We start from the raw sequence: 26,048 nt of genomic DNA, 5'->3' as shown, positions 1-26,048 counted from the left end.
TTGAGGCTGGTGCTAACCCACAGTGCTAATAGGCTAAAGGGAGGACTCCAAAGTTGTGTTTGCCAACACCAATATTCTCATCCCTGTGTGCTTAGGGGGTGCCCCAGTTGCCTTCTACCTCTTCAGGAGTTTCTCCAAGGTCAGCAAATGGGTCTGAATCAGGCTTCTTTCAGATTACTGCCTTTATTCTGGGACTTTGAGCATGTGTACTTTTGCACATGCCTTTTAAGAACAGAGTTTCTGTTTCCTATGGCCTTCCAGCACCCACAGGCAAGCCCTGCTGGCCTTCAATGCCAGACATTCTGGGACACTCACCATCCTGGTACAGGACTGCTGCGTTGGGGAGCACAATGTGTGGCTCTGACCCCCTGCTTTTTGGAGAGAACCTTTACAATTGTTTTTATCCTCCACTTTATGGGTTGCCTACCTGGGGATATGGGTCTTGACCATACTGTATTTCCTTCCCTCCTGCTCTCCCATTGTGATTTCTTCTTTATAACTTTTAGGGCAGAAGATCATCAATGACCTGGTCTTCAGGTCATTTTCAGAGATATTTTCTTTGAAATAGTTGTAATTTGGGGGCTCCTGTGGGAGCAGGTGAGCTCAGGGTTTTCTGCTCTGCCATCTTGGCCATACTTTCTGTTTCTTGATCTTTTGCCTTCATATCCAAAAAAAATATCACCAAGACCAATACCAAGGAGTGTCTTCCCAGTATTTTTATCTAGGAATCTTACAGTTTTAGATCTTAAATTTAAGTCTTTAATCCATTTCAAGCTAATTTTTTTGAGTGTTGTGAGATAGAGGTCCTGTTTCATTTAGCTTATGTGATTATTTAATTTTCCCTACATTATTTATGAAAGACACTTTTTTTCCCCATTGTGTGTTGTTGGATCCCTTGTGAAATATTAGTTGGCCATACATGTCAGTGTTTATCTAGGTTCTTAATTCTGCTTTCTCTGTCTGCTTCTCTTTTTAGGCCAGTACCACAGTGCTTTTATTACCATAGTTTTGTGGTATTCTTTGAAATAGGATGTGTGATGGCTGTTGCTTTGTTCTTTATTCTCTTTATTTTCTTTGGTTATTTGGGGTCTTTTCAGGATCTATGCAGTTTTATGGATTGTTTTTTCTATTTCTCTGAAGTACTCCACTAGAATTTTGGTAGGGCTGCTTTGACTATGTAGATGGTTTGGTTGTGGTGGACATTTTAGCAATTTTTCTGATTCGTGAACATGAGACATTTTCCATTTGTCTCCTTTTCAGTTTATTTGTTTAAAATCTTATACTTTTGTACACATGTTTTACTTGATTAAATCTATTTGTAATACTTTGTCTTTTTTTTGAAGTATAGTGAGTTATAATGCATCAGTTTCTGGTATATAGCACAGTGTCCCAGTCATGGATATACATACAAATATTCACTTTCACATTCTTTTTTACTAAAGATTATTACAAGATATTAAATATACTTCCCTATGCTATACAGAGGAAATTTGCTTTTTAAAATCTATTTTTATATACAATGGCTAACATTTGCACATCTGAAACTCCCAAATTTATTGCTTCCCACTCCCTTTCCCCTAGTAACCATCACATTGTTTACTCTGTCTGTGAGTCTGTTTCTGTTTTGTAGATGAGTTCATTAGTGTCCTCTTTTTTATTCCACATATGAGTGATATCATATGGTATTTTTCTCTCTCCTTCTGGCTCACTTCACTTAGAATAATGATCTCTAGGTCCATCCATGTTGCTGCAAATGGCATTATTTTATTAATTTTTACAGCAGAGTGGTATTCCATTGTATAAATAAACCACATTCTTTATCCAGTCATCTATTGATGGACATTTTGGTTGCTTCCATATCTTGGCTATTGTAAATACTGCTGCTATGAACATTGGGGTGCATGTATCTTTTCACATTAGGGTTTTCTCTGGATATACAGATGGGATTGCTGGATCATATTGTAAGTCTAGTTTTAGTTTTTTGAAGGCATCTCCATACTGTTTTCCATAGTGTCTACACCAAACTACATTCCCACCAGCAGTGTAAGAGGGTTCCCTTTTCTCCACACCCTCTCCAGCATTTATCATTCATGGACTTTTTAAAAATTTTTTTCTTTTTTTTTTCTTTTTCTCTTTTATTAGGTAGAATTTTTAGGTTCAACTGTACATACGTATTATATTGCATGTAAATACATATATACTGTACACTGCACATGTTTTTTTTGTTTACATATGTGTTCTGATCATTGTTTCAAAAACAGTTTAGAGCTTAAGCTTTTTAAACTTACATGGTTATCAAAGAAATAAAGCCAGCTACAAAATAAGAATCAACAGAATGCAGTAATCCAATCATAAAGGACAGTCAAATATGCTTGCACATATTCAAGAAATCAGTCATCTTAGTTATAAATAATTAGTTCATTTGTGTCCTTATTATTATTGTTACTATTTTTTAGATTCCTCATATATATGATGTCATATGGCATTTTTCTCTCTCTTCCAGCACACTTCACTTAGAATGACAATCTTCAGGTACATCCATATTGCTACAAATGGTGATATTTTATTCATTTTTATGGCTGAGTAGTATTCCATCATACATATGTACCACATCTTCTTTAGCCATTCATCTATTGATGGACATTTGGGTTGTTTCCACATCTTGGCTGTTGTAAATAATGCTGCCGTATCGTTCATGGACTTTTAAGTGATGGCCACTCTGACATGAGTTGATAATCTCATTGTAGTTTGATTTGCACTTCTCCAATAATTAGTGATATTGAGCATCTTTTCATGTGCCAATTAATTATTCATGTGTCAATTAATTATTCATGTGTCATTATTGGAGAAATGCTTGTTTAAATCTGACCATTTTTGGATTGGGTTGTTTGCTTTTTTGTTATTATGTTGCATGAGCTATTTATGTATTCTGGAGATCAATCCTTTGTCAGTTTCATCATTTTCAAATATTTTCTCCCATTCTTTAGGCTGTCTTTTTGTTTCATTTATGGTTTCCTTTACTGTTCAAAAGCTTAGAATTTTAATTAGGTCTCATTTTTTTATTTTTGCTTTTATTTCTTTTGCTTGGGTAGACTGCCCTAGGAGAACATTTATGTCAGAGAATGTTTTGCTTGCATTTTCTTCTAGGAGGTTTACAGTGTCTTGTCTTATATTTAACTCTTTAAGTCATTTTGAGTTTATATTTGTGCGTGAAGTGATGAAGTGTTCTAATTTCACTGATTTACTTGCTGCTGTCCAGTTTTCCCAACACTACATGCTGAAGAGACTGTCTTTTCTCCATTGTATATTCTTGCCTACTTTGTCTAATACTAATTCACCATTGGCCTGTGGGTTTATTTTTGGGCTGTCTGTTCTTTTCCATATTGTTGCATATGTCATTGGATCATGCCAATACCATCCTGTTTTGATTAGTGTTGTCTGAAGTTTGGGAGGGTTATTCTTCCAGCTTTGTTCATTTTCTTCAGTTTTGTTTTGGCAATTCTGGGTCTTTGGTGATTCCATATAAATTTTAAGATTCTTTATTTAGTTCCGTGTGAAATGTCCTGATTAATTTGGTAGGGAACATATTAAATCTGTAGACTGTCTTGGATGGTATTTCCATTTAAAAAATATTGATTTTGCCGATCAAAAACATGGGATATCTTTCCATTTCTTTAACTCTTCTTTAATTGCCTTAATCAGTGTTTTGTAGTTCTCCATGTGTAAGTCTTTCACCTCTTTGGTCAGATTTGTTCCTAAGTATTTTATTGTTTTGGATGCAATTTTAAAAGGGGTTATTTGTTTACTTTCTTTTCCTGATATTTCATCATTGGTACAAAGAAATGCAACTTATTTTTATGTATGTTAATATTGTGTCCTCCTACCTTGCAGAATTCTTTTATCAGCTCTAGCAGTTTTTGTGTGGAGCTCTTAGGGTTTTCTATGTATGGTCTCATGTCATCTGCATATATTGACAAATTTTACCTCTTTGTTTCCAATCTAGATAAATTTTATTCTTTTTTCTTGCCTAACTTCTGTGGCTAGGACTTCCAAGACAGTGCTGAATAGAAGTGGAGAGTGGCAGCCTTGTCTTATTCCAGATTTTAGTGGGAAGGCTTTCAGTTTTTCACCATTGAGTACTATGCTGGCTGTAGGTTTCTCATAAATAGCTTCTATTATGTTGAGATATGCTCCCTCATATGCTCTACTCTCACTTTGGTGAGAGTTTTTCTCAAAAATGGGTGTTTAATTTTATCAAATGCTTTTTCTGCATCTATTGAGATGATCATGTGCTCTTTGCTCTTTCTGTTGTTGATGTGGTGTATCACGCTGATTGATTTGCATATTTTGAACCACCCTGTGTCCCTGGGTTGAATCCAATTTGATGATATTATATGATCTTTTTTTATGTGCTGTTGCATTCTGTTTGCTGATATTTTGTTGAGGATTTCTGCTTCTGTATTCATCAGTGATATTGGCCTGCAATGGTCTTTTTGGTAGTGTCTTTGCCTGGTTGTGGTATCAGGGTGACGGTGGCCTCACAGAATGAGTTTGGGAGTGCTCCCTCCTTTTCAGTGTTTTGGAAGAGTTTGAGAAGAAATGGTGTGAGTTCTTTGTATGTTTGGTGTATTCTTCCCCAGTGAAGCCATCTGGTCCTGCACTTTTGTCTGCAGGGAGACTTTTTATTCCTGATTCTGTTTCATTTCAGGTTATCTGTTTACGTGGTCTGTTTCTTCTTGATTCCGTCTTGCTGGACTCTCTGTTTCCAGAAGCTTGTCCATTTCTCCTAGGTTGCCCAGTTTGCTTCCAAATAGTTGTTCCTATATTCTCTTGTAATTAATTTTTATTTCTGTGGTACTGGTTGTAATTTCTCCCATTTTCCTTTCTTATTTTATTTATTTGTGTTTTCTCTCTTCTTAGGTGAGCCTGGCCAAAGATTTGTCGATTTTGTTTACACTTTCAAAACACCAGCTCTTGGTTTGATTCATTTTTTCCATTTTTTTTTTTTGAATCTCTGTTTTCTTTCCTCCGTGATCTTTATTATTTCGTTCCTTTCTGCTGACGTTGTTCTGTTTGCTCTTCTTTTTCTAATTCTTTTAGCTGGTAGGTTCAGTTGTTTATTTGAGATTGTTGCCCTTTTTTTAGTAAGGCCTGTGCAGCTATGATCTTCCCTCTTAGGACTGCTTTTGCTGCATCTCATAGATTTTGTGTGCTTGTGCTTTTCATTGTCATTTGTCTCCAGCTCTTTTTTAATTTCTTACTTGATTTCATCATTGACCCATTGGATTTTAAGTAGCATGTTGGTTCATCTCCATGCTGTTTTGTTCTTTTTTTTTTTCTCATTTGTTTTTCAGTGGTTGATTTCTAGTTTTATGCCATTGTGATCAGAGAAGGTACTTGAAATGATAATTTCTATCCTCTTAAATTAGTTGAGGCTTCTTTTGTGCCTGAGTACATGATCTAGCCTAGAGAATGTTCCATGTGCACTTGAAAAGCATGTGTATTCTGTTTTGAGGGGATATAATGTCCTAAAAATATAATGTCCAAGTCCAATTGTTCTGTTGTGTCATTTAGTGTCTCTGTTGCCTTATTGATTTTCTGTCTGGAAGATCTGTGCAGTGATGTTAATTAGATGTTAAAGTCTCCTAATTTTGTATCCCATCAATGTCTCCCTTTATGTCTGTTAGTATTTGTTTTATATATTTAGGTGGTCCTATATTGGGTGCATATATGTTAACGAGTGTAATATCCTAATCTTGTATTGTTTCTTTGATCATTAATGTACTGTCTTTTTTATCTTTCTTTATGGCCTTGGTTTTAAAATCTTGTTTTGTCTAATACGAGTATTGCTACTCCTACTTTCTTGTCATTTCCATTTGCATGAAATATCTTTTTATATCCACTCACTTTCAATCTCTGTGTGTCCTTCACTCTAAGGTGGGTCTCTTGTATGCAGCATATTGTAGCCTTTTGTTTTATTAAGCAAACTGCCACTCTGTGTCTTTTGATTGGAGCTTTTAGCCCATTGACATTTATAGAAATTATTGATAGATATATGTTTATTGCCATTTTGAAATTTGCTTTCCAGTTGATTTGGTATTTCTTCTTTGTTCCTTTTCCTTTTTGTTTTTCCTTTTTGGTTTGATAATTTTCTTTTCTTTTAGTTTGGTTTCTTTTTTTTTTTTTGGTTTTTGTGACTCTGTCGTATGCTTTTGATTTGTAGTTACCCTGTTTTTCAAGTATGTTAACCCCTTGCTACATATGTTTGCTGTAGACTGGTAGTCATAAAGGCTCACACACATTCTAAAAAGAATGAGGAAAAAAGAAGAATCATAAAAAGAAAGCAATAGAGAAAAAAATCTATATTTTCTTTCTCTTTCCTATCCCACCTTTTATTATTTTGATGCCCCCCCTTTATTTTTAACATCATCATGTTTATTTTCTTGCAACTCATTGTAGTTATTGCATTTCCAGTTATGCAATTTCTGTAGCATCCTCCTAGTTTTTTATTTAAAGTAGACCTTTTAATGTTTCTTTTAGCATAGGTTTAGAATTGCTGAATTCTTTTAGTTTTTGCTTGTGTGTGAAATTCTTTATCTACCCTTCTACTCTAAAGGGTAATCTTGCCAGATAAAGTATCCTAGGTTGCAGCTTTTTCTTTCAGGACTGTACATATATCTTGCCATTCCCTCCTGCCCTGCAGAAGTGTTCTTCTAGAGAAATCAGCCAAAAGCCTTATGGGGTTCCCTTATAACTAACTCGTTGTTTTTCTCTTGCTGCTGCCTTTAGAATCATTTCTTTAACTTTAATTTTGGCCATCTTGATTATAATGTATCTCGGGAGTAGTTCTGTTTGGCTTCTTGCTTGGGACCCTCTGTACTTCCCTGTACTTGAATATCTGTTACCTTCTTTAGGTTTGGGAAGTTTTCAGGCATGATTTCTTCAAGTACATTTTCAATCCCCTTTGCTCTTTCTTCTCCTCTGGGACCCTTATTATGCATAGGTTGGCATGTTGTATATTATCTCATAGTTCCCTTATATTGCTTTCATTTGTGTTTTACTTGCTTTTATGTCTGCTGTACTAAATGGGTGACTTCTGCTATCCTGTGTTTAAGTCACTTATTTGTTCCTCTGTATTATGTAGTCTGCTTTAGACTGTCTTTAGCTCCACTTTTATCTCAACCGTTGAGTCTTCTGTTTTTAATAGGCTCCTCTTTATATTTTTAATTTCCTTTTTAAAGTAATCTCTGTCTGTTCATTGTGTCTCATATTTCCTTCAGTGCTTTTATCATCCCCTTTTTGAAATCATGATCTAGTAGGCTCTTGAGGTCTATTTCAGTGATTATTCTTTCAGGTGATTTCTCCTGTTCTTTTAAGTGAGAGTTGTTCCTCTGTTGCTTCATTTTACTTATATCTCTCTGGGTTAATTTATCTAGGAGTATCAGTTATCAACTTGTGTTTTTGAAAGGGTTTTTTTTTTTTTTAAGAGAATATGTTCCTGTGTAGACCCTGCACCCCTAATAACTTTGTCACAAGGTCTGTTTTTAGTATGGATGGTTGCCATGTCTTTCTTCTGTCTGTGTTGGCTGTTATCCCTTTGACTGTCAGTGTTGCAGTGTTGTGATCAGAGTCTGTGCTGGTTGTTGAGAAGGGCCTCCTTTTTTTTCCTGTGGTTGTCACAGCCCTGACCAGGGCTAGTTCTATTTCCCTTTTGTTGTAATGGAGGCTTCCAGATCGGTTTCTGAGCTGTGGTGCATGGTAGACAGGGTGGGAGTGGTACAAGTACTCTTTGTTGACAGTGCCTCATTCCCACCTCAGCCGTGGGACTGTCAGTGCTCTGCTCTCATGTCCCCCAGGTTCTCTGCCCTAAGAGCTACCAGTACAGATCCAGTGACATCTGGATTAGTCACCTGGATAGTGGCATGCTGTTGGATTAGCACCATCCCCAGTACCATATCTACATATGGTTGGCAGGTCCACTGAAAACTGCACCTGCAATGGCCCCTGCTGTGTTCCAGGAATCTGCTCCTTGCTCATTTGTCTTAGAGGCTTGAGTCAACAAAGGCATCTGGGTTGCAAATTGTTCCCCTCTGCCTGGGGCTGTAAACAAATCTCAGTATCACCTATGAAGTTGCAGAGCCCCTGGGTACCGATTCAGGGTTCAGCCCCAACTGCCTGGGAGCCAGGCACCACCAAATTTAGTGGCTGAGCCATGCTTCTCTTCTCAGGAGAAGGGACCAGTGATGTCACAGGCCTCTGGAGACAGTGGCTATTGCCTAGTTATGTTGCACCTATCCCACCAGTGCACACCAGCAGTGTGGCTCTTTTTTTCATGGGGACCCCCTCCCCATTAGCTAGCGTCTAATTAGCTAGCGTCTAATTAGGGCTGAGGATCGCAGGGAACTTTTGTGCCAGTTTCTCAGTTAAGAGGATGTTATACACTCCTTGGAACCTCAGAGGTTCCCTCTCCTTCCCCACTGATGTCTCTGTTGGAGAAGGCTGCATCCCAGTGTAACAGTGCTATTCCTCCTTTGCCACTCCCTCCCAATGGGAAATGTCCTGCACTAATTTCCTATTTCTTTTTCTTTTTTTTTCTCCTACCAGATTTTGTGAGGAATTTTGTTTTTTTGAAATAGGCAGTGTTCTGTCAAACTTCAGTGAGTGTTCTGAGTGGGTCTGTGGATGTCTCTCTTGGTATATTTATGGGAGAGGGTGAGCTAAGGTCATCCTTCTACTCCTCCATCTTGGTGTTCCTCCCAATAGTTCATCTTTGATGCCAACACTAAAGGAGATTGTTTCCTATATTTCATTTTAGGTATGAAATGTTAGTGTAGAACGATAAAATTATTTTTTATATACAGGCGTGCCTCAGAGACACTGACGTTTTAATTCCAGACCATCATCATAAAGTGAATATCAGAATAAAGCAAATCACACTATGTTTTTTGGTTTCCCAGTGCGTGTGAAAACTATATTTACATTATACTGTAGTTTAGTTTGGAATAGGATTGTCTAAAAAAATCAAATGTATGTACCCTAATTCAAAAATACTTTATTGCTAAAAAATGCTAACCATCATCTGACCCTTCAGTGAGTAGTAATCTTTTTGCAATAGTAACATCAAAGATCATAGACATATCAAAACTAGGCAGAGTTATCACAAATCAAAGAAATTTGCAGGCTAACATCACTGATGAATTCACATGCAAAAAACCCTCAGCAAAATACTAGCAAATATAGCAAATCCAACAATATATTAAAAGGATCAAGTGTGATTTATTTAAGGAATGAGAAGATATTTCAGTATCCACAAATCAATCAGTGTGATACACCACATTAACATATTGAGAAATAAATACCATATGATTGTCTCAATGGATGCAGAAAATGCTTTTGATAAAATTTACCATCCATTTATGGTAAAAATTCTAAAGAACATGGGCATAGAGGGAATATATCTCAAAATAATAAAGGCCACATATGATAAAACCACAGCTAACATCATACTCAATGGTAAAGAACATTTTCTCTAAGATCAGGAATAAGACAAAATTGGACACTCTCACCACTTTTGTTCAACATATTTTTGGAAGTCCTGGCCACAGTGATCAGAAAGAAAAATTTAAAAAAAATCTAAATTGGAAAGGAAGAAGTCAGACTGTCACTGTAGATGACATAATACTGTACATAGGAAATCCTAAAGACACTACTAGAAAACTGCTAGGATTCATCATAATGAATTCAGTGAAGTTGGAGGACACAACATTAATATACAGAAATTAGTTGCATTTCTATACACTAATAAAGAAGTATCAGAAATAAAAACTACAGAAAAAAATCCCATTTACCATCACATTAAAAAGAGTAAAATACCTAGCAATAAACCTGCCTAAGGAGGCAAAAGACCGAAAGAAATTGAAGATGATGCAAAAGAGATACACTGTATCTGATTTATGGAGAATCTGTAGTGTTAAAATGACCATACTGCCCAAAGCAATCTACAGATTTAATGAATCTCTATCAAAGTACCAATGGAATTTTTCAAAGAACTAGAACAAGAAATGCTAAAATTTATATAGATGCACAAAAGACCCTCCATAACCAAAACAATACTGAGAAAGAACAATGCTGGAGGAATCACGCTCCCAGACTTCAGACCATACTACAAAGCTACAGTAACCAAAACAGTGTGGTAGTGGCACAGAAACAGACACAAAAAGCAATGGAATAGAATAGAAAGCATGGAAGCCAACCCAGACAATTATGATCAATTAATCTACGACAGAGGAGGCAACAATATACAATGCAGGAAAGACAGTCTCTTCAATAAGTAGTGCTTGAGAAACCGGAGAGCTACCTTTAAAAGACTGAAATTAGAACATTTTCTAACACTGTATGCAAAAATGAACTCAAAATGGATTAATGACTTAGATGTAAGATTGGATACAATAAAGCTGGAGACAATAGTAGGCAATATGTTTTTGGGTCCATCTAAAGTAAAAGTATCAAAAGCAAAAATCAGCAAATGGGACCTGTTAAATTTTAAAACTTTTGCAGAGCAATGGAAACCACTGAAAAAAATGAAAAGACAGCCTAATGAATGGGAGAAAATATTTGCAAATTACATGACCGATAAGGTGTTACTATTCAATGTATATAAACAACTCACGTTCTTAACATACAAGTAACCCAGTTTGAAAAAGGAGTAAGAACTGAGTAGACATTTTTCCAAAGAGGAAATGCAGAGGGTCAAGCAAACGCATGAAAAAGATGTTCAACATCGCTAATCATCAGAGAAATGCAAATCAGAACTACAATAAGATACCACCTCATTCCTGTCCGAAGAGCTATCATCAAAAAGAACACAAACAACTAATGTTGGTGAGAATGTGGAGAAAAGGGAACACTTGTACAGTGTTGGTGGGAATGTGGATTGGTGCAGCCACTGTGGAAAACAGTATGGAAGTTTTTCAATAAACTAAAAATAGAACTACCATATGACCTAGCAATTTCACTTCTGGGTATATATTAAAAAACCACAAAAACACTAATTCAAAAAGATACATACACCCCAGTGTTCATAGCAGCACTGTTTACAATATGCAAGACATGGAGTCAACCTGAGTGTGCATTAACAGATGGCTGTATAAAGAAGTTGTGACACACAGAGGTGCACGTGCATGCGTGCGCGCGCGCGCACACACACACACACACACACAATAGAGTACTACCCACCCATAAAAAATGAAATTTTGCTATTTGCAGTGACATGGTTGGATTTGCAAAGCACTATGCTTAGAGAAATACACCAGGCTGGGAAAGACAACTACTAAATTTATCACTTGTATGTGGAATCTAAGAAATATAACAAACTAATGAATATAACCCAAAAGTAAGACTCACAGAGAACAAACTACTAGTGATTACCAGTGGGAAGAGGGAAGACAGAAGGGGCACTATAGGGTAGGTGGATAGGGAAGTACAAAACTACTGGGTGTAAAATAGGCTCAAGGATGTACTGTATAACACAGGGAATATAGCCAATATTTTGTAATAGTTGTAAATGGAAAGTAAGCTTTAAAATGTGCAAAAATAAGGAATTTTCTTAAAAAAATCACTGACCACTTTCTCCATAACAAGTAAAATTATACTGAAAAAGTTTGAAATATTGTGAGAATTACCAAAATGTGACACAGACATGAAGTGAGAAAATGTTGTTGGAAAAAAATGGCACCAGTGGACTTGCTCCACACATGAATCTTGAGATTGTAAAAAATGCAATGTCTGTGAGATGCAGTAAAGTGAAGTCCAATAAAATGAAATATGCCTGCACTAATTTTATATTCTTAAATTTTGCTTAATTTATTAATTAGTTCCAGCAGTATTTTGATTGTCTTTAGGATTTTGTCACTATTACATAATATCATCTGCAAGTAAAGATAATTTTATTTCTTTCTTTGGATGCATTTTATTTTACTTGTGTGATTACTGTAGCTACAACTTCCACTCCTGGGTTAACTAAGGGTGGTGAGAGCTGGCATTTGATTTTCCTTATCTCAAGGAAAAGCTATTAGACTCACTATTGAGTATAATGTAAGCGGCGTGCTTGTCATACGTGGCATTGTCATGTTATAGTATCTTTTATAACTAATTTGTTAAGAGTTTTTATCATGAACGGAAATTTAATTTTGTCACAAGCTTTTGTCTGCATCTTACTGTAATGATGATATAGGTTTTTTTTTCATTATATTAATGTAATGTATCACATTTATTGATTTGTCTCTCTAACTGTCCTTGATCCCAGGGCTGAGTCCCCCTGGACCATAGTGAATATCCTTTTTCACATGTTGCTGAATTGGGTTTGCTAGTATTTTATTTTGAATTTCTGCATGGGTATTCATCAAAAATATTGTCCTCTAGTTTTCTTTTCTTGTAGTGTTCTTATCAGACTACAGTGTCAATATAATGTAGACTCAGAAAGTGAATTTGGGCATGTTCCGTTTTCTTTAGTTTTTAAAAGACTTTGAAAAGGACTGGTGTTAACTTTTCTTTATTTGGTGGAATTTGCCAGTAAAATCAATTTGTCCTGGGCTTTTCTTTGAGGATTTTGATTACTGATTCATACTACTTACATATTTTTTGTTCGTATTTTCTATTCATGATTTAATTTGTAGATTGTGTATATCCTGAAGTGTATCTGTTTCTTCTAGGTTATTCAATTCATGTATAAAGAAATGTAGTACATACATATAAAGGAATATTATTCATTTATAAAAAGTAATAAAGTACTAATACATGTTTCAGTGCAAATGAATCTTGACAACATTATTCATATGAAAATATTACACATAAATGAAAGAAACCAGACATAAAAGATCACAAATTGTATGATTTCTTTCATATGATATGCGAGCAGTAGGCAAATCCATAGATAAAGCAAGTTACTGGTGTGGGGGAATGGGGAATGAGAGTGACTACTTAACAGGTACAGGATGTTTTCTGGGATGGTGAATATGTTTTGAAACTGGGGATTAATGGTGGTTGCACAACACTGTAAATATGTCAGATGCCATCACCTTGTACATTAATTGTTTTGTGACTTTCATCTCAATTAAAAACATTTACCTGACTAAGATGAGGTTAAGTGAAGGGTTTTTTTTTTTATTATTATTAGGGGTAGAAATATATTTAAAGCTTTACTGGAAACATAAAGGTTGAGATAATCTGGAAAAATAGGGGGTGTAATGAGCATTTAAGGAATAATACTGATGAAAGCTCACACAAAACATGAAGTAGTGAGAAATACAGATAAACTGAGAAATCCAAACTAAGCCACTCTAAATATGTTGGGGCTTTATTTGGAATTTGGAACCTAGGAGGCAGTGAGGAAGATAGTTTCCTAACTGGAAAATCAGGTGACTTGGAAGATTTATTCTTGACAGTTTAGGATAGAAGAAAGGATGAAAAATGTTTAAAGTTAGAATTTAGAATGGTTTTTAAAATGTAGGCATGCAATTTTAAATGAGCTATCCTACAAATTCTCTTATAACAACCAGAGTTAAAATGAGAGAAGTTTCTGAAAATAAATGCTTGTGTGTGAAGTACAGTAAAAATCATACAGCTTTAGTTTGAATAAATAGAATAGATTAGCAATGGAATACTTGTAGTGTGTTCAAGATTTATTTTGTACCTTTGATATCACATTTAAAGATGCTATCATGAAACTAGTCAGGGCCAAAGAAAGTACATAATTAACTAAACAGAACTGGAAAATTCAAATCATGGCTACGTATTTTCCTGTTAGTTCTTCCAATTGAAAATAGAGTGACTGAAAATGGAGGAACATGTAATACAAACTTTGATTACCAAAATGGATAATATATAAAAGATTTCCTTACAGCAGAAGTGGGTTACTTTTTATTTCTTGCTCTACTTTTTATTTCTACAAGAATTTGATCCTTTAAAACTCCAAATTGCATATAGCTTATGTATTTTTGAAATTTTATGTATTTTCATTTTACCTTAATTATTTTCATTAGATAGAGGAACAAACCATCACCACAGAGAGAGTTTTCCAGGACCGACAATATCAGATTGATGCCGCAATTGTTCGAATTATGAAAATAAGGAAAACACTTAGCCACAGTGTACTTCTGTCAGAATTATACAACCAGCTAAAATTTACAGTAAAGGTAAGCAAACCTACCAAAAATCCAGTAGCTTTGAGTACTTTAAAATCAAAGAGTAAGTTTATAAAGTATCTATTACATGGATCAAAATATGTGTATATCTTATGTGGATATCAGTATGACTGAATACATGATTTCTGTAACTTTTTTTGTGTTATATACCGTGCTGTGTTTTAAATTTTTAAATTGCATCAATTTTGTAAGCAGAAATCATAAATATAACATAATTTTAAAAGGTAAGAAGAAAAAAAAGACATATTTAAAATAATCTAAAATATTCCAAATACTCTAAAATAGAATATAACACACTATTTAACATATTTTTGGCAAAATTGTACTTTAGAAAAATAGATCTTTTAAAAAGAGATTTTTTCCGTAATAATTGTTAGATACTTCAAGTTGACTTGTCAGCACATTGTCTGTAAAATTAATTAAAAAAATTATAGTTTGATTTATCCTAAATAACCAATATGACTTTTTCCCTAAAATACAGCTCAGATATGTTTTTCTTTTGTTTATGTGTTAATTAAATTTTATTCATATTTACCTATTGTCCTGTGTAGTTCTAGTTTTAAATGATAGTAATTATTTTACTGAAGAAATTTATTGTTCCCTGAAAACTATCTAGGTAAAATATGATAATTTGTGTATTTATGGGGAGAATAAGTGGATCAATACTGTAACATATTCTTATTAATCCTAATAATTTACTTTGTTTTTTAGCCTAGTGATCTGAAGAAGAGAATAGAATCCTTAATTGACAGAGACTACATGGAAAGAGATAAAGAAAACCCAAACCAGTACAAGTATATTGCATAAAACTGTGGCCTTAATTTGAGCACTACTCTTCCCGCTTTTAGCAGAAGCCTCATGGTCCTTTCAATTGATTAAAATATTTTACTGATGTTTGAGTGAAACAATGTATTAAAAATATTAATGCAAAATTAAAATTCTATCAACATTTTCACTTTAAAGAATACAATTTACTGATTGAAATCTCTTTTAATGTTACTTATTTACACTATACTTAATTTTCTAAATCTGCTAGAATATTTTATACTCTTTTCTATCAGTTTTCATTCCAGTATGGTTCCTGTGGATTACATGTAGTACACATTATTTTCATAAAGAACAAGTTTCACTAAGGGCAATAATATTTCAAAACATATTTATAAAGTTAAAATGGAAAACTGATTTATACATCTGAATGGTTTAAACTATTCTAATTTACAAATTAAAGGAATTTATTTGTTCATAATTTTTGTCTGAAATTAATCATGTAATTATACCAACTATTTAATATCATAGTACACAAGTCATCAGATTTACCTGTAATAGGATAAAAATCACTTCAGACATCTTAAGGACAGTTTATTTTAGCAATACATTCTGCACTGTATATTTATTGTGGTAAAATATAATATGAAATTTATCACTTTAAACGTTTTTTCACAATAATGGATTTTGGCTTATAGTATATTTTATCTAAAGATATGGCTTCCCCTTCTCCTTATACTTCCATGTGCTTGGAATATCTTTTCTTTTACTTGGAGCCTATGTTTCTGCTTAGGTCAAAAAAGTGTCTCTTGTCAAAAGTATATAGTTGGATAGTTAAAAAAAGAACTGTTTATCCAGTGTGTATCTCTCACTTAGGGCAATTAATCCATATATATTCAAGCTAATACCACATAGGAAGAATTACTATTGCCATTTTCTTAATTAGTTTCTGTCTTGAAACTTTCTTGTCCCTTCCATTCTCCCTTTCTGCTTTATGTTTCACTGGCTTTTGGAGTGAGATGTTTTGTTTGGCTTCTCGTTTTCTTTTCACTGTAGTCTTTAGCAATTAAGTGAAACATTTAAATTTACAACATAATCTGTTTTAACTGTTAATAATTTAACTTCAAATGCATATAAGAACTCTTCATATTTCTGACTGCTATACTTTATATTAATGGTGACACAAATTATTCTTTTTATTTATGGATCTATTATCTCAATTAGTAATTCATGCTTTCGTTTTTAAAATTTATAGAGACTAAAATTTGTTACACATACATTAAAATACTACATGGTTCTATACTTATCCATATGTTTATCTTTACCTGAGAGTTATATATATTTGAATAGTTTTGTTCACCCTTTATTGTTCTCTCATTTCATTTTGAAGGACTTTCATCAGCATTTTGTAAGTCATGTGAAATACTACAGATTCTCCCAGCTTTTGTTTATCTGGGAAGATCTTAATTTCTCCTTCATTTTGAAGAACATTTTGATAGATGTACTGTTCTTGGTTGTCAACATTTTTCTATCAGCGCTTCTATCATTCCACTTCCCCTAGACTGCAAGGTTTCTGGTGAGAAATCCTCAGGTAATTCCTTGTATGTGATGTATGTAGTTCCCTTGTAGGTGAAGAGCTGCTTTTCTCTTGCAGCTTTAAGATCCTGTCTTTTCATCTAAAGTTTGATTAATATCTATCTCTGTTGGTGTCTTAGATTTACCCTAGTTGGAATTCTATGATATTTTAAAACTTCTATCTTAATTTCTCTAATTTGGGAAATTTTAGCTAATTCTCCAAATACAGTTGACCCTTGAACAACACATGTTTGAACTACATGAGTCCACTTTTATGAGGATTTTTCTCAACATTTTCAGTATCCCATGATCTAGGGTTGGTTGAGAATATGGAGGGCTTACCATGGGACTGTTTTTGTGCAAGCATCATGTCACTTTGATTCCATACATTGTAGTATAGTCTGAAGTTTTGAGGGTTATGCCTCAAGCTTTGTTCTTTTTTCTAACGATTTCTATGGAAATTTTGGGTCTTTTGTAATTCCATTTGGCTTTTAGTATTATTTGTTCTGGTTCTGTGAAAAATGCAGTGGGTATTTTGAAGGGGTTGCACTAAATCTGTAGATTATCTGGGTAGTATGGCCATGTTAACAATTTTTTTTCTAATCCAAGAGCACAAGATACATTTTCATTTCTTTTTGTTATCTTTAATTTCTTTATCAATATGTTATACATTTCAGAATATGGGTTTTTCACTTCCTTGGTTAAGTTTTTGCCGTGATATTTTATTATTTTTGATGTGATTTTGAATGGAATTTTTAAAAACTTTTTCTTTCTGATAGTTAATTGTTATTTACAAAAGCCGTATATTTCTGTAAATTAATCTTGTTTACTGCACCCCTGCTAAATTCATTTGTTAATTCTAATCTTTCTGGGTGGAGACTTTTGGGTTATTTATGTAAAATATGTCATCTGCAGTTAAGGACAGTTTTAGTTCTTTCCTTCCAATTTGGATGTCTTTTTGTGTGTGTGTGTGTGTTATTTATATGGTTAGGACTTCTCATATATTTTAAAGAAAAGTGTCTATAGTGGGCATCTGTCTTTGTTCTTGAATTTATAGAAAAGCCTTTCAGTTTTTCAGCATTTAGTATAGTGCTAGCTGTGTATTTGTCATAAATGGCATTTATTACGTTGAGATATTTTCCCATTGTACCCACTGGGCTAAGAATCTTCAGTCATAATGGATCCTGAATTTTGTGAAATGCTTTATCTATATCCATTGAGATCATCATGTGGTTTTTATCGTTCCTTTTTTTTAATGCAGTGTACCATATTGATTGATCTCTAAATACTGAATCGTCTTTGAATTCTTAGAATAATCAGCTTAATCATAATGTGATCTTTGTTGGATTCTCATCTGTGAAGGATTTTTGCATCTGTATTCATGTAGTTTGAATTTTTTTTTTTTTTTTTTAGTGTCTGTCTGGTTTGACATCAGGATTATGATGGCCTTCTAGAATAAATTTGGGAATGTTCTTTCCTCTTCACTTTTTTGAATAGTTTGGGGATGACAGGTATTTGTTCATCTTTATATGTTTGGTAGAATTCTTCTTGAAGCTGGGTTTTGGTTTCCTGGAAGTTTGTAATTACAAGTTCAATTTCACTGCAATTATCAGTCTGTTAGAATTGTTTGTTCTTAACTGGCAGGTTGTATGTTCCTAGAGATTTGTTTATTTCTTCCAGGTTGATCAGTTGGTTGGTATACAGCTTTTTGTAGCATTCTCTTACGAATTTTTTTTAGTGTCTCGTATAGATTGTTACTTCTCCTCTTTCTTTTCTTATCTTGTTAATTTGGGTCCTCTCTCCTTTCTTCTTGGTGAGTGTGGGAAAGGCTTATCAATTTTGTTTATCTTTTCAAAAACAAGCTCTTGGTTTCATTGATCTTGTCTATTGTTCATTCATTTCTATTTTATTAACTTCCCTCTGATCTTTATTAATTTCTTCATTCTGTTCTTCTTTTTCTAATTCCTTTAGGTGGTTGATTAGATTGTTTATTTGAGGTTTTTCTTTTTTCTTGAGGAAGGTCTGCATTACTAAACAACTGTCCTCTTAGAACGCTTATACTATACCCCATAGATTTTGAAGTGTGGTGTTTCCATTGACATTTGTCTTGAGGTATGTTTTGATTTCGTCTTTTGATTTATTTATTGATACAGTAGCCTTCTTAGTAGCATATCACTTAGCATTCACATGTTCTTCTCCCACTTTCTGTAACTGATGTCTAATTTTCTACTGTTTATTCAGAAAAAATGCTTGATAAAAATCACTATATTTTAAAATACGTTTTCTCTTATTTTGTGGGCTAGTGTATTATTTCTCATGGATAGTTTTCCAAGTGCACTTGGAAAGAATGTGTATTCTGATGTTTTTGGATGTAATGTTCTGTGGATATCTGTTAAGTCCAAATGTAGCAATGTATCATCTAAGACCACCCTTGCCTGTTGAATTTCTTTCTAAACGATCTGTTCATTGATGTCAGTGGGTGTTAAAGTTCCCTACTAGTTACTGTATTATTGCTACTTTGTCCTTAAATGTTTGTTAGTATTTACTTTAGTTGGAGCCAGGCAGGTAGGATTTCAGTCCCATTTCACCTCATCTCTTTTTGTCACTCTTGGCAGGTTTACTTGTCTTATCACAGATCATTTAAAAATGATGGTTTAATATACTATATATTTACTCCAATATCAGGTGCACATATATTTACATTTTAATATCTCCCTCATCATTAAATATAGACCTTCTTTGTACCATGTTATGGCTTTAAAGTCTACTTTGGCTGAGAAAAATAAAGCCAAGTCTATTTTCATTTTCCATTTGCATGGAATATAACTTATATCCCTTCTCTCTGAAGTTATGATTGTCCTTGAAGCTCTAACAAAAATTTTGTGGGTAGCATATATATTTTTTTAATCCATTCAGGCAGTCTATGTCTTTTAATTGAATAAATTCATTTACATTTAGAGTAATTACTGATTTTTAGGACTTATTATGGTTACTTTGTTAATTGATTTCTGATTTTTTTGTAGTCCCTTTGTTTCTTCCTTCCTAGCTGTTTCTTTCTTTGTGAATTATTTTAGTGATAGATTTCTTTGATTCTTTTTCTCTCCAATATTAGGTTTTTTCTCTGTGATTACCTTGACCCTTTCATAATACATCTTGTAGTTAAAGTACTGTATTTAAACCTCCATTGTACAAAATTTTTCTGCATATTTTCTTGTCCCACATTTACTTATTGTTGGTATCTTAATTTATGTCTTTTATATTGTTTCACTAACAAAATATTGTACCTATAATTGTATTAATCTCTTTTGTTTTTTAATCAGTATGATTGAGTTCAAAATGATTTACACACACCACCACTAGTATTATTTAAAATATTTCTTTACATTTACCTTTACCAGTTAATACTGTACTTTTGTGTGTTTTCATGATAATTAGTATTCTTTTATTTGAGATTTAATAACTTTCTTTAATATTCTTGTCAGGAAACTTTCATGGTGATAAAACTCCAGATTTTGTTTCTCTAGGAAATTCTTTATTTCTCCATTTCTGAAGGACACTAGCACTTAGAATATATAATTCTACTGTGTGCTGGCCAGCAAGGCCTCTACTGAGAAATTTGATAGCTTTGTAAGGGTTCTCTTGTATTTGATGAGTCTTCTTTTTAAGGTATCAAAATTCTCTCTTTGCCTTTAATTTTGAGAGCTGATTATATTGTGTCATGGCAAAGAAGTATTAGGGTTGATTCTGGTTGGGCATCTTTGAGTTTCATATACCTGATGGCCACATCTCTCCCCAGTTTGGGGAATTTTACAAACATTATTTCTTAAATAAGCTTTTGTTTTCTTTTCTTGCTATTCTCCTCCTGACATTCCTATAGTGTATATATTGTTTTACTTGGGAATATCATGTAAGTCATGTTGGCTGTCTTTACTCTTTTTCATTTTTATTTCTTTTTTCTCCTCTGGGTAAATTATCTCGAGAGATCTGTCTTTAAGTTTGCAGGTTCTTTCTTGTACTTGATTGACCCTGTTGTTGAAGTTCTGTTGCCTTTAAATTTATTTTTATTTGACATTTTCTTCAGGTACAGAACTTGTTTGATTTTTAAAAATGATTTATGGCTTTGTGTTGAACACTAATTTTATTCACATATTGCCTAAGTTCATTAAATTTTCTCTCTGTGGTCTTTTGAATCTTGCTGCTTGCTGAGCTTCCTTAAAATAATTATTCTGATTTTTTGTTGTTGTTTGGTAACTTTCAGATCTCTGTTTCTTTGAGACCAGCTACTGGAAAGCTGTTGTGTTCTTTTAGAGGTGTTGTGTTGCTTTGATTTCTAATCTTTTTTTTTCTTCTTCTTGCCTTTCCCTTTGTGGTATGTCTGCACATTAAGAGAGCAGTCACCTTTAAAATCTTCTTCGGCTTCACTGGGCAACTTTCACCTGAATGTGGCTGCAGGCTCACTTGTTGGATAAGGCACAGTATCTCTGATTCCTGGAGGGACACGGTGGTACAATCTACATGAATCTCTGTCATCTGAGGTGAACATTGACAAAGACTTGTGTGGACTTTTGCTGCTGAACTGTGGAGGTCCTAGCTCTTAAGACCCATGGAGGTACATATTGATGGCAGCCTACTTTTTGCCTGTGGGGAAAAGTTCTAACCAAGAGGATTTCTTCTGGTGACAGATCTGGCATACTGGCATTCAGAGAAGCACCAGAGTTGGAGTTCTGAGAACAGAAGCACTTGGAACTATCACACAGCATAGGTACTGGGGCATATGTGCACCTGCTGTTGCTCTGGCACTAATCACTGTGGTACAGGTATGTTCAGGAATCTGTGAAGTGGGTTCTGGGTTTCTTAGGATAGCTTCAATGATTTGGGTCTGATTAGGGGTTACAGAGCAGTGACATAAGCCCTAGGATGACAGGGTGCAACAGTTGCTCAGATCCTGGGGGGAAGCTTGCTATTGCAGCTTGGCCCAGGGATGAGAGGTAAAAGCCCCAACTCTAGCTCCAAGAATCAGTTGCAGAACAGCAGCAGCATGTCATGAGGGTTAGGCCATTAAAGCTGTGTCATCGCTTAGGAAGTGCAGTCTAGAGAGAAGCAGCAGTGTGGCTGCAGCAATGAGGGGGTCAAAGCTGTAACTTAGGACGTGGGGGCAGAAGAGCAGCAGCTCAGCCATGGCAATGATAGAGACAGGCTATGATCTAGGACTAGCGTGGAGGCTTATAACAATGGGAGTTCAGACCCAGAAATGCTGTGCCAGTGATGCACCTGGGAATGAATGGTGAGACTCAGATAGGTGGCAGCACAGCCCCAGCAATGAAGGTTTAGGGTTGGGGCCTGGACCTTGAGGATACAGTGCAGTGCAGCAACAGCTCTGTTTCTATAGATGGTAAAGTGCTCTGGAACCTGAATCCTGGAGTGTGAGGCATAGCAGCAACTGGAGCACCTGTGGACACATTTCATCACAAATTTGTTGGGGTTTTCTTCCTCTCCTCTTATCTAGGAGGTGAAATCCCTCCAAGTGGATCCCTACTGACACTGAACTTTCCCTACTAGAGAATGAAATAATGTGGGTAAATGTTCTCTACACTTCTCTATATGACCATCCTTTGTTTTTGAGCTCCTCATTATATCCACTATTTCTTCTTTATAGCCCAGAGCTTTCCCATAGAGATTTTTGTTGTTTGTAATGATTTACTATTTTCTTATTTTTGTGGGGGAAAAAAGCACTGATACATCCAGGGAGTCCTTCTTGCTGATGTGACCTCTATTTTTAATGTTTTTTTATGTGTTTGTTGAACTTCTCACTTTTTTTGCACATTGTTTTTCCTGATTTTTATTAAAATCACTTGTAGCTCTCTGAGTATCTTAGGATTTTGAATTATTTCTCAGGCAATTGGTGAATTTCTGTTTTTCAAAATGGTTACTGGGAGTTTATTATATTATTTTGGTGGTGTTACATTTTCCTGATTCCTGTTGATCCCTGTAGCCTTCCTTTGGTATCTGCACATGTGAAGAAACAGTAACTTCTTCCAGATGTTACGAACTTTTATTTAGGGAAAGACCTTCACCTTTGGTTGGGAGCGTGCTGGAACTTCCTGTGACCTGAGTTCTACTGATGAGGGTGCTTGGTGTGGAGATTTCTAGTATCTCTGGATTTGGAAGGTATATTTTTCATTGTGTAAGCTACTGGGGTCCACAGGAATGGAGGCCAGTGTCAGGACTTGAGTTGGTGGTTGCAGGTGCGTAGCTGGAGGTACTAGGTGCAACTGAGCACAGCGATGTCCCCACTGGCAGGATGCCAGGCCATATCCAGGCCCACAAGCAGCCATGTAGGCCTTGTTTTCATGGTTGCAATGTCTTGCCATAAGTGCACACCTAGCATGAGGCAGGTGGTATGTGTGAGACCAGCATTATGAAGAAGCTCACCTGGCTAGCATAATGAAGAGCAGACACAGGAGTCTAGACTTGTGTTTTGTACTTCTGCAGCCACAAGGCCAGTGTTGGCTCCAGGTGCGGATCCTAGAATGAATATGTGGGGACGGCTTTGTGAGGAACTCAGTTGACTAGCACCTGTACACGTGCAGGTATGCTGAACAAAAAATAATGAAATCTGAAGAAAGTGTTCAGTTGCTGTGCTGGGCATTGTTTTTTCTTCATGATGGAAGCTGCTGATGTCCTCTGCAGATTAGGTCACTGAGATCCTCAGTTGCTCCTACTTCATGGCTGGTTCTGTTAACCTCTGCCCTTCTCCCTTGTTCCTAGCTGTGTCTATATGAACAGATATACCTCGGCCTTGCCTATCCCGAGTTGGGTAAAGTCAAAGTGGGCCCTTCAAGCAGTAGTCTCAAAAGCTGGGAAACTGGTTGGTCACCCCAGTCTCCCTTGCCTGGCAAGGGGATATCTTTCTAGCTGGGTGGTTCTCATGTGGTGCTGTCTGGGGGATGGGATAGTGCAGATAAAATAAGACTGTTCTGTCTTCTCTTTTTGTGCCATTATTCTCAGAGGTTTTGTTCCACTGTTTTGCTAAAGTATCATAAGTGGAACCCAGAGATCTCCCAGAGCTGTTTCTGTTTATAGAGAGGTGTCTAATTGTTGATGTCTGTCAGGGAAGTCTGAGACCTACTGTCTGACATGTTGGTAATGTCACATCTCTATTTTCTGCTTAAGTAGTATTTTTGTTTCACATCATAAGTTTGTGTTGTATTTTTATTTTTAGTTATCTCAAAAAATTCTGATTTCCCTTTTTTCTGCATTATTTAAAATTTAAATACAGTTGATTTACAATATTAAACTCATGATTCTATATTTTAATAGGTTATACATCATTTAAAGTTATTATCAAGTATTGACTATATTCCTGTGGTGTACAATATGTGTTGTGACTAGTACACTTTAAACATAGTAGTTAGTACCTCTTAATCCCTTATGCCTATATTGCCCCTCCCCTTCCCTCTCCTTGCCGGTAACTACTGGTTTTTTCTCTAACTCTGTATCTATTTTGTTGTATTCATTTGTCTTATTTTTTAGATACCACATGTAACTGTTATCATATATTACTTACTCTATTTGACTTACTTCAATTAGCATAATACCCTTGAACACCATCCATGTTGTTGCAAATAGAATCTTTTCATTATTTTTAATGACAGTAAGACTCACATGTCTGTGTACATATATATGTATATGTATGTATATTTGTATATCTTACTACAGCTTCTTTTTTCATTCCTCTGTTGATGGATAATTTGGTTGCTTCTGTATATTGGCTATTGTAAATAGTACTGCTGTGAACATTGGGGTGCATGTATCTTTTTGAATTACAGCATTTTCTTACACCATGTAGAAAAACAAACTCAAGAAGGACCTAAATGTTAGACCTGAAACCATAAAGCTCCTAGAATAAAAAGTAGGCAGAACACTGAGATATAAATCATAACAGTATTTTTCTGGATCAGTCTCCCAGGGCAAAAAAATGTAAAAGCAAAACCTGTTTAAACTCCAAGGCTTTTGTACAGCAAAGGAAATCATGGAGTGGGAGAGAACATGTGCGAGTGATACGACCAACAAGGGCTTAGTATTCAAAATATATAAACAACTCATATAACTCAGTATTAATAAAACAAACTATCCAATTAAAATAGGGCAGAAGACTTGAATAGATATTTTTCCGAAGGACACCTACAGAAGGCCAACAAGTACGTGAAAAGATACTCAAGTTGTTAAATATTAGAGAAGCACAAATGTAAACCACAATGAAATAGCACCTCACACCTGTTAGCAACGGCTATCATCAAAAGTCTAGAAATAAAAATGTCGGTAAGAATTTCAAGAAAAGAAACCATTGTGCACTGTTGGTGGGAATGTAAATTGTGCAGCAACTATGGAAAACGGTATGGAGGTTGCCCAAAAAACTAAAAATAGACTTACTGTACGATCCAGAAATTCATCTCTTGTGTATATATCTAAAGAAAAAACACTTATTTGAAATTATTTCCCTTTTGAATTCTTCTTTGACCCACTGATTGCTCAAGAGTATGTGTTGAATTTCCATACATTTGTGGGGGTTTTTTTGCCAATGTTCTTCCTGTCATTGATACCCAGTTTTAAATTGTTGTGGTTGGAAAATATATTGGGTATGATTCCGTTTTTTTTTTTTTTTTAATTTACTGAGGCTTGCTTTGTCACCCAACATATACTCTCTCCTGAAGAATGTTCTTTGTATACTTAAGAAAAATTTGTATTCTGGGGCTGTTGGATAGAATATCCTGTATATATCATTAGGTCAGGTATTTTATAGTGTTATGAAGGTCCACTATTTCCTCATTAATTTTGTCTTGATGGTCTATTCAGTGTTGAAAGCGTAGTATTGTTCCCCTGCTCTAATTCTTGCCTGTTACTCTCTTCAGAGAATATTGTTCTCAGTTAATATTTGCTTTATATATTTAGGTGCTCCATTATTAGGTGTTGATATATATTTACAGTTGTAGCCTCTTGATAAATTTTATAATTATGTAAAGACCGTTTGTGTCATGTTGGTTTTTGACTTCATTCTTTTTATCTGATATAAGTATAGGTACCTCTGCTTTCTTTCATTTTTCACTTTTCTGTCTTTTCCCATCCCTTCACTTTGATCCTGTGCATTTCCTTAAATATGAAGTGAGTTATTTGTAGTTTGAATGTGTTTGTGTTCTTTCTTTCTATTTCCTTTCCCCCTTAGTCACTCTTTGCTTTTCAGAATGAGCGTTTAATCCATTTACATTTAAAGTAATTATTAATAGGTAAGGATTTACTAGTAATAACTTGTTTTCTTCTGGCTGTTTTGTTCTTTTGTCCTCTCTTGCTATTGTCCTTTATGAACTGATGATTTTCTTTACTGGTATACTTTGATTCCCTTCTCATTGTTTTTGTAAATCTATCTGTTATAGGTTATTGCTTTCTGGTTACTGTAAGTTTTACGTAATGTATTTTAAATATATAAAGTTTAATTTGATTACACACAAA

The 26,048-nt window shown here is 34.8% G+C and overlaps 1 protein-coding gene across 1 annotated transcript in view; it reads left to right on the top strand.

Annotated features, from left to right (window-relative positions):
* Positions 1 to 15,008, top strand: part of LOC135320327 (cullin-4B-like) — an 83,241-nt gene extending 68,233 nt beyond the window's left edge. Inside the window, 2 exon segments of the mRNA XM_064483430.1 lie at positions 14,040 to 14,192; positions 14,913 to 15,008. Coding sequence (XP_064339500.1) covers positions 14,040 to 14,192; positions 14,913 to 15,008 — 249 coding nt within the window.
* The last annotated feature ends 11,040 nt before the right edge of the window (positions 15,009 to 26,048 follow it).

Source organism: Camelus dromedarius, chromosome Y (assembly GCF_036321535.1).
Source record: "Camelus dromedarius isolate mCamDro1 chromosome Y, mCamDro1.pat, whole genome shotgun sequence".
NCBI lineage: Eukaryota > Metazoa > Chordata > Mammalia > Artiodactyla > Camelidae > Camelus > Camelus dromedarius.
The sequence above is the reverse complement of the archived record's forward strand: the minus strand, read 5'-3'. Positions and strand labels throughout refer to the sequence as shown.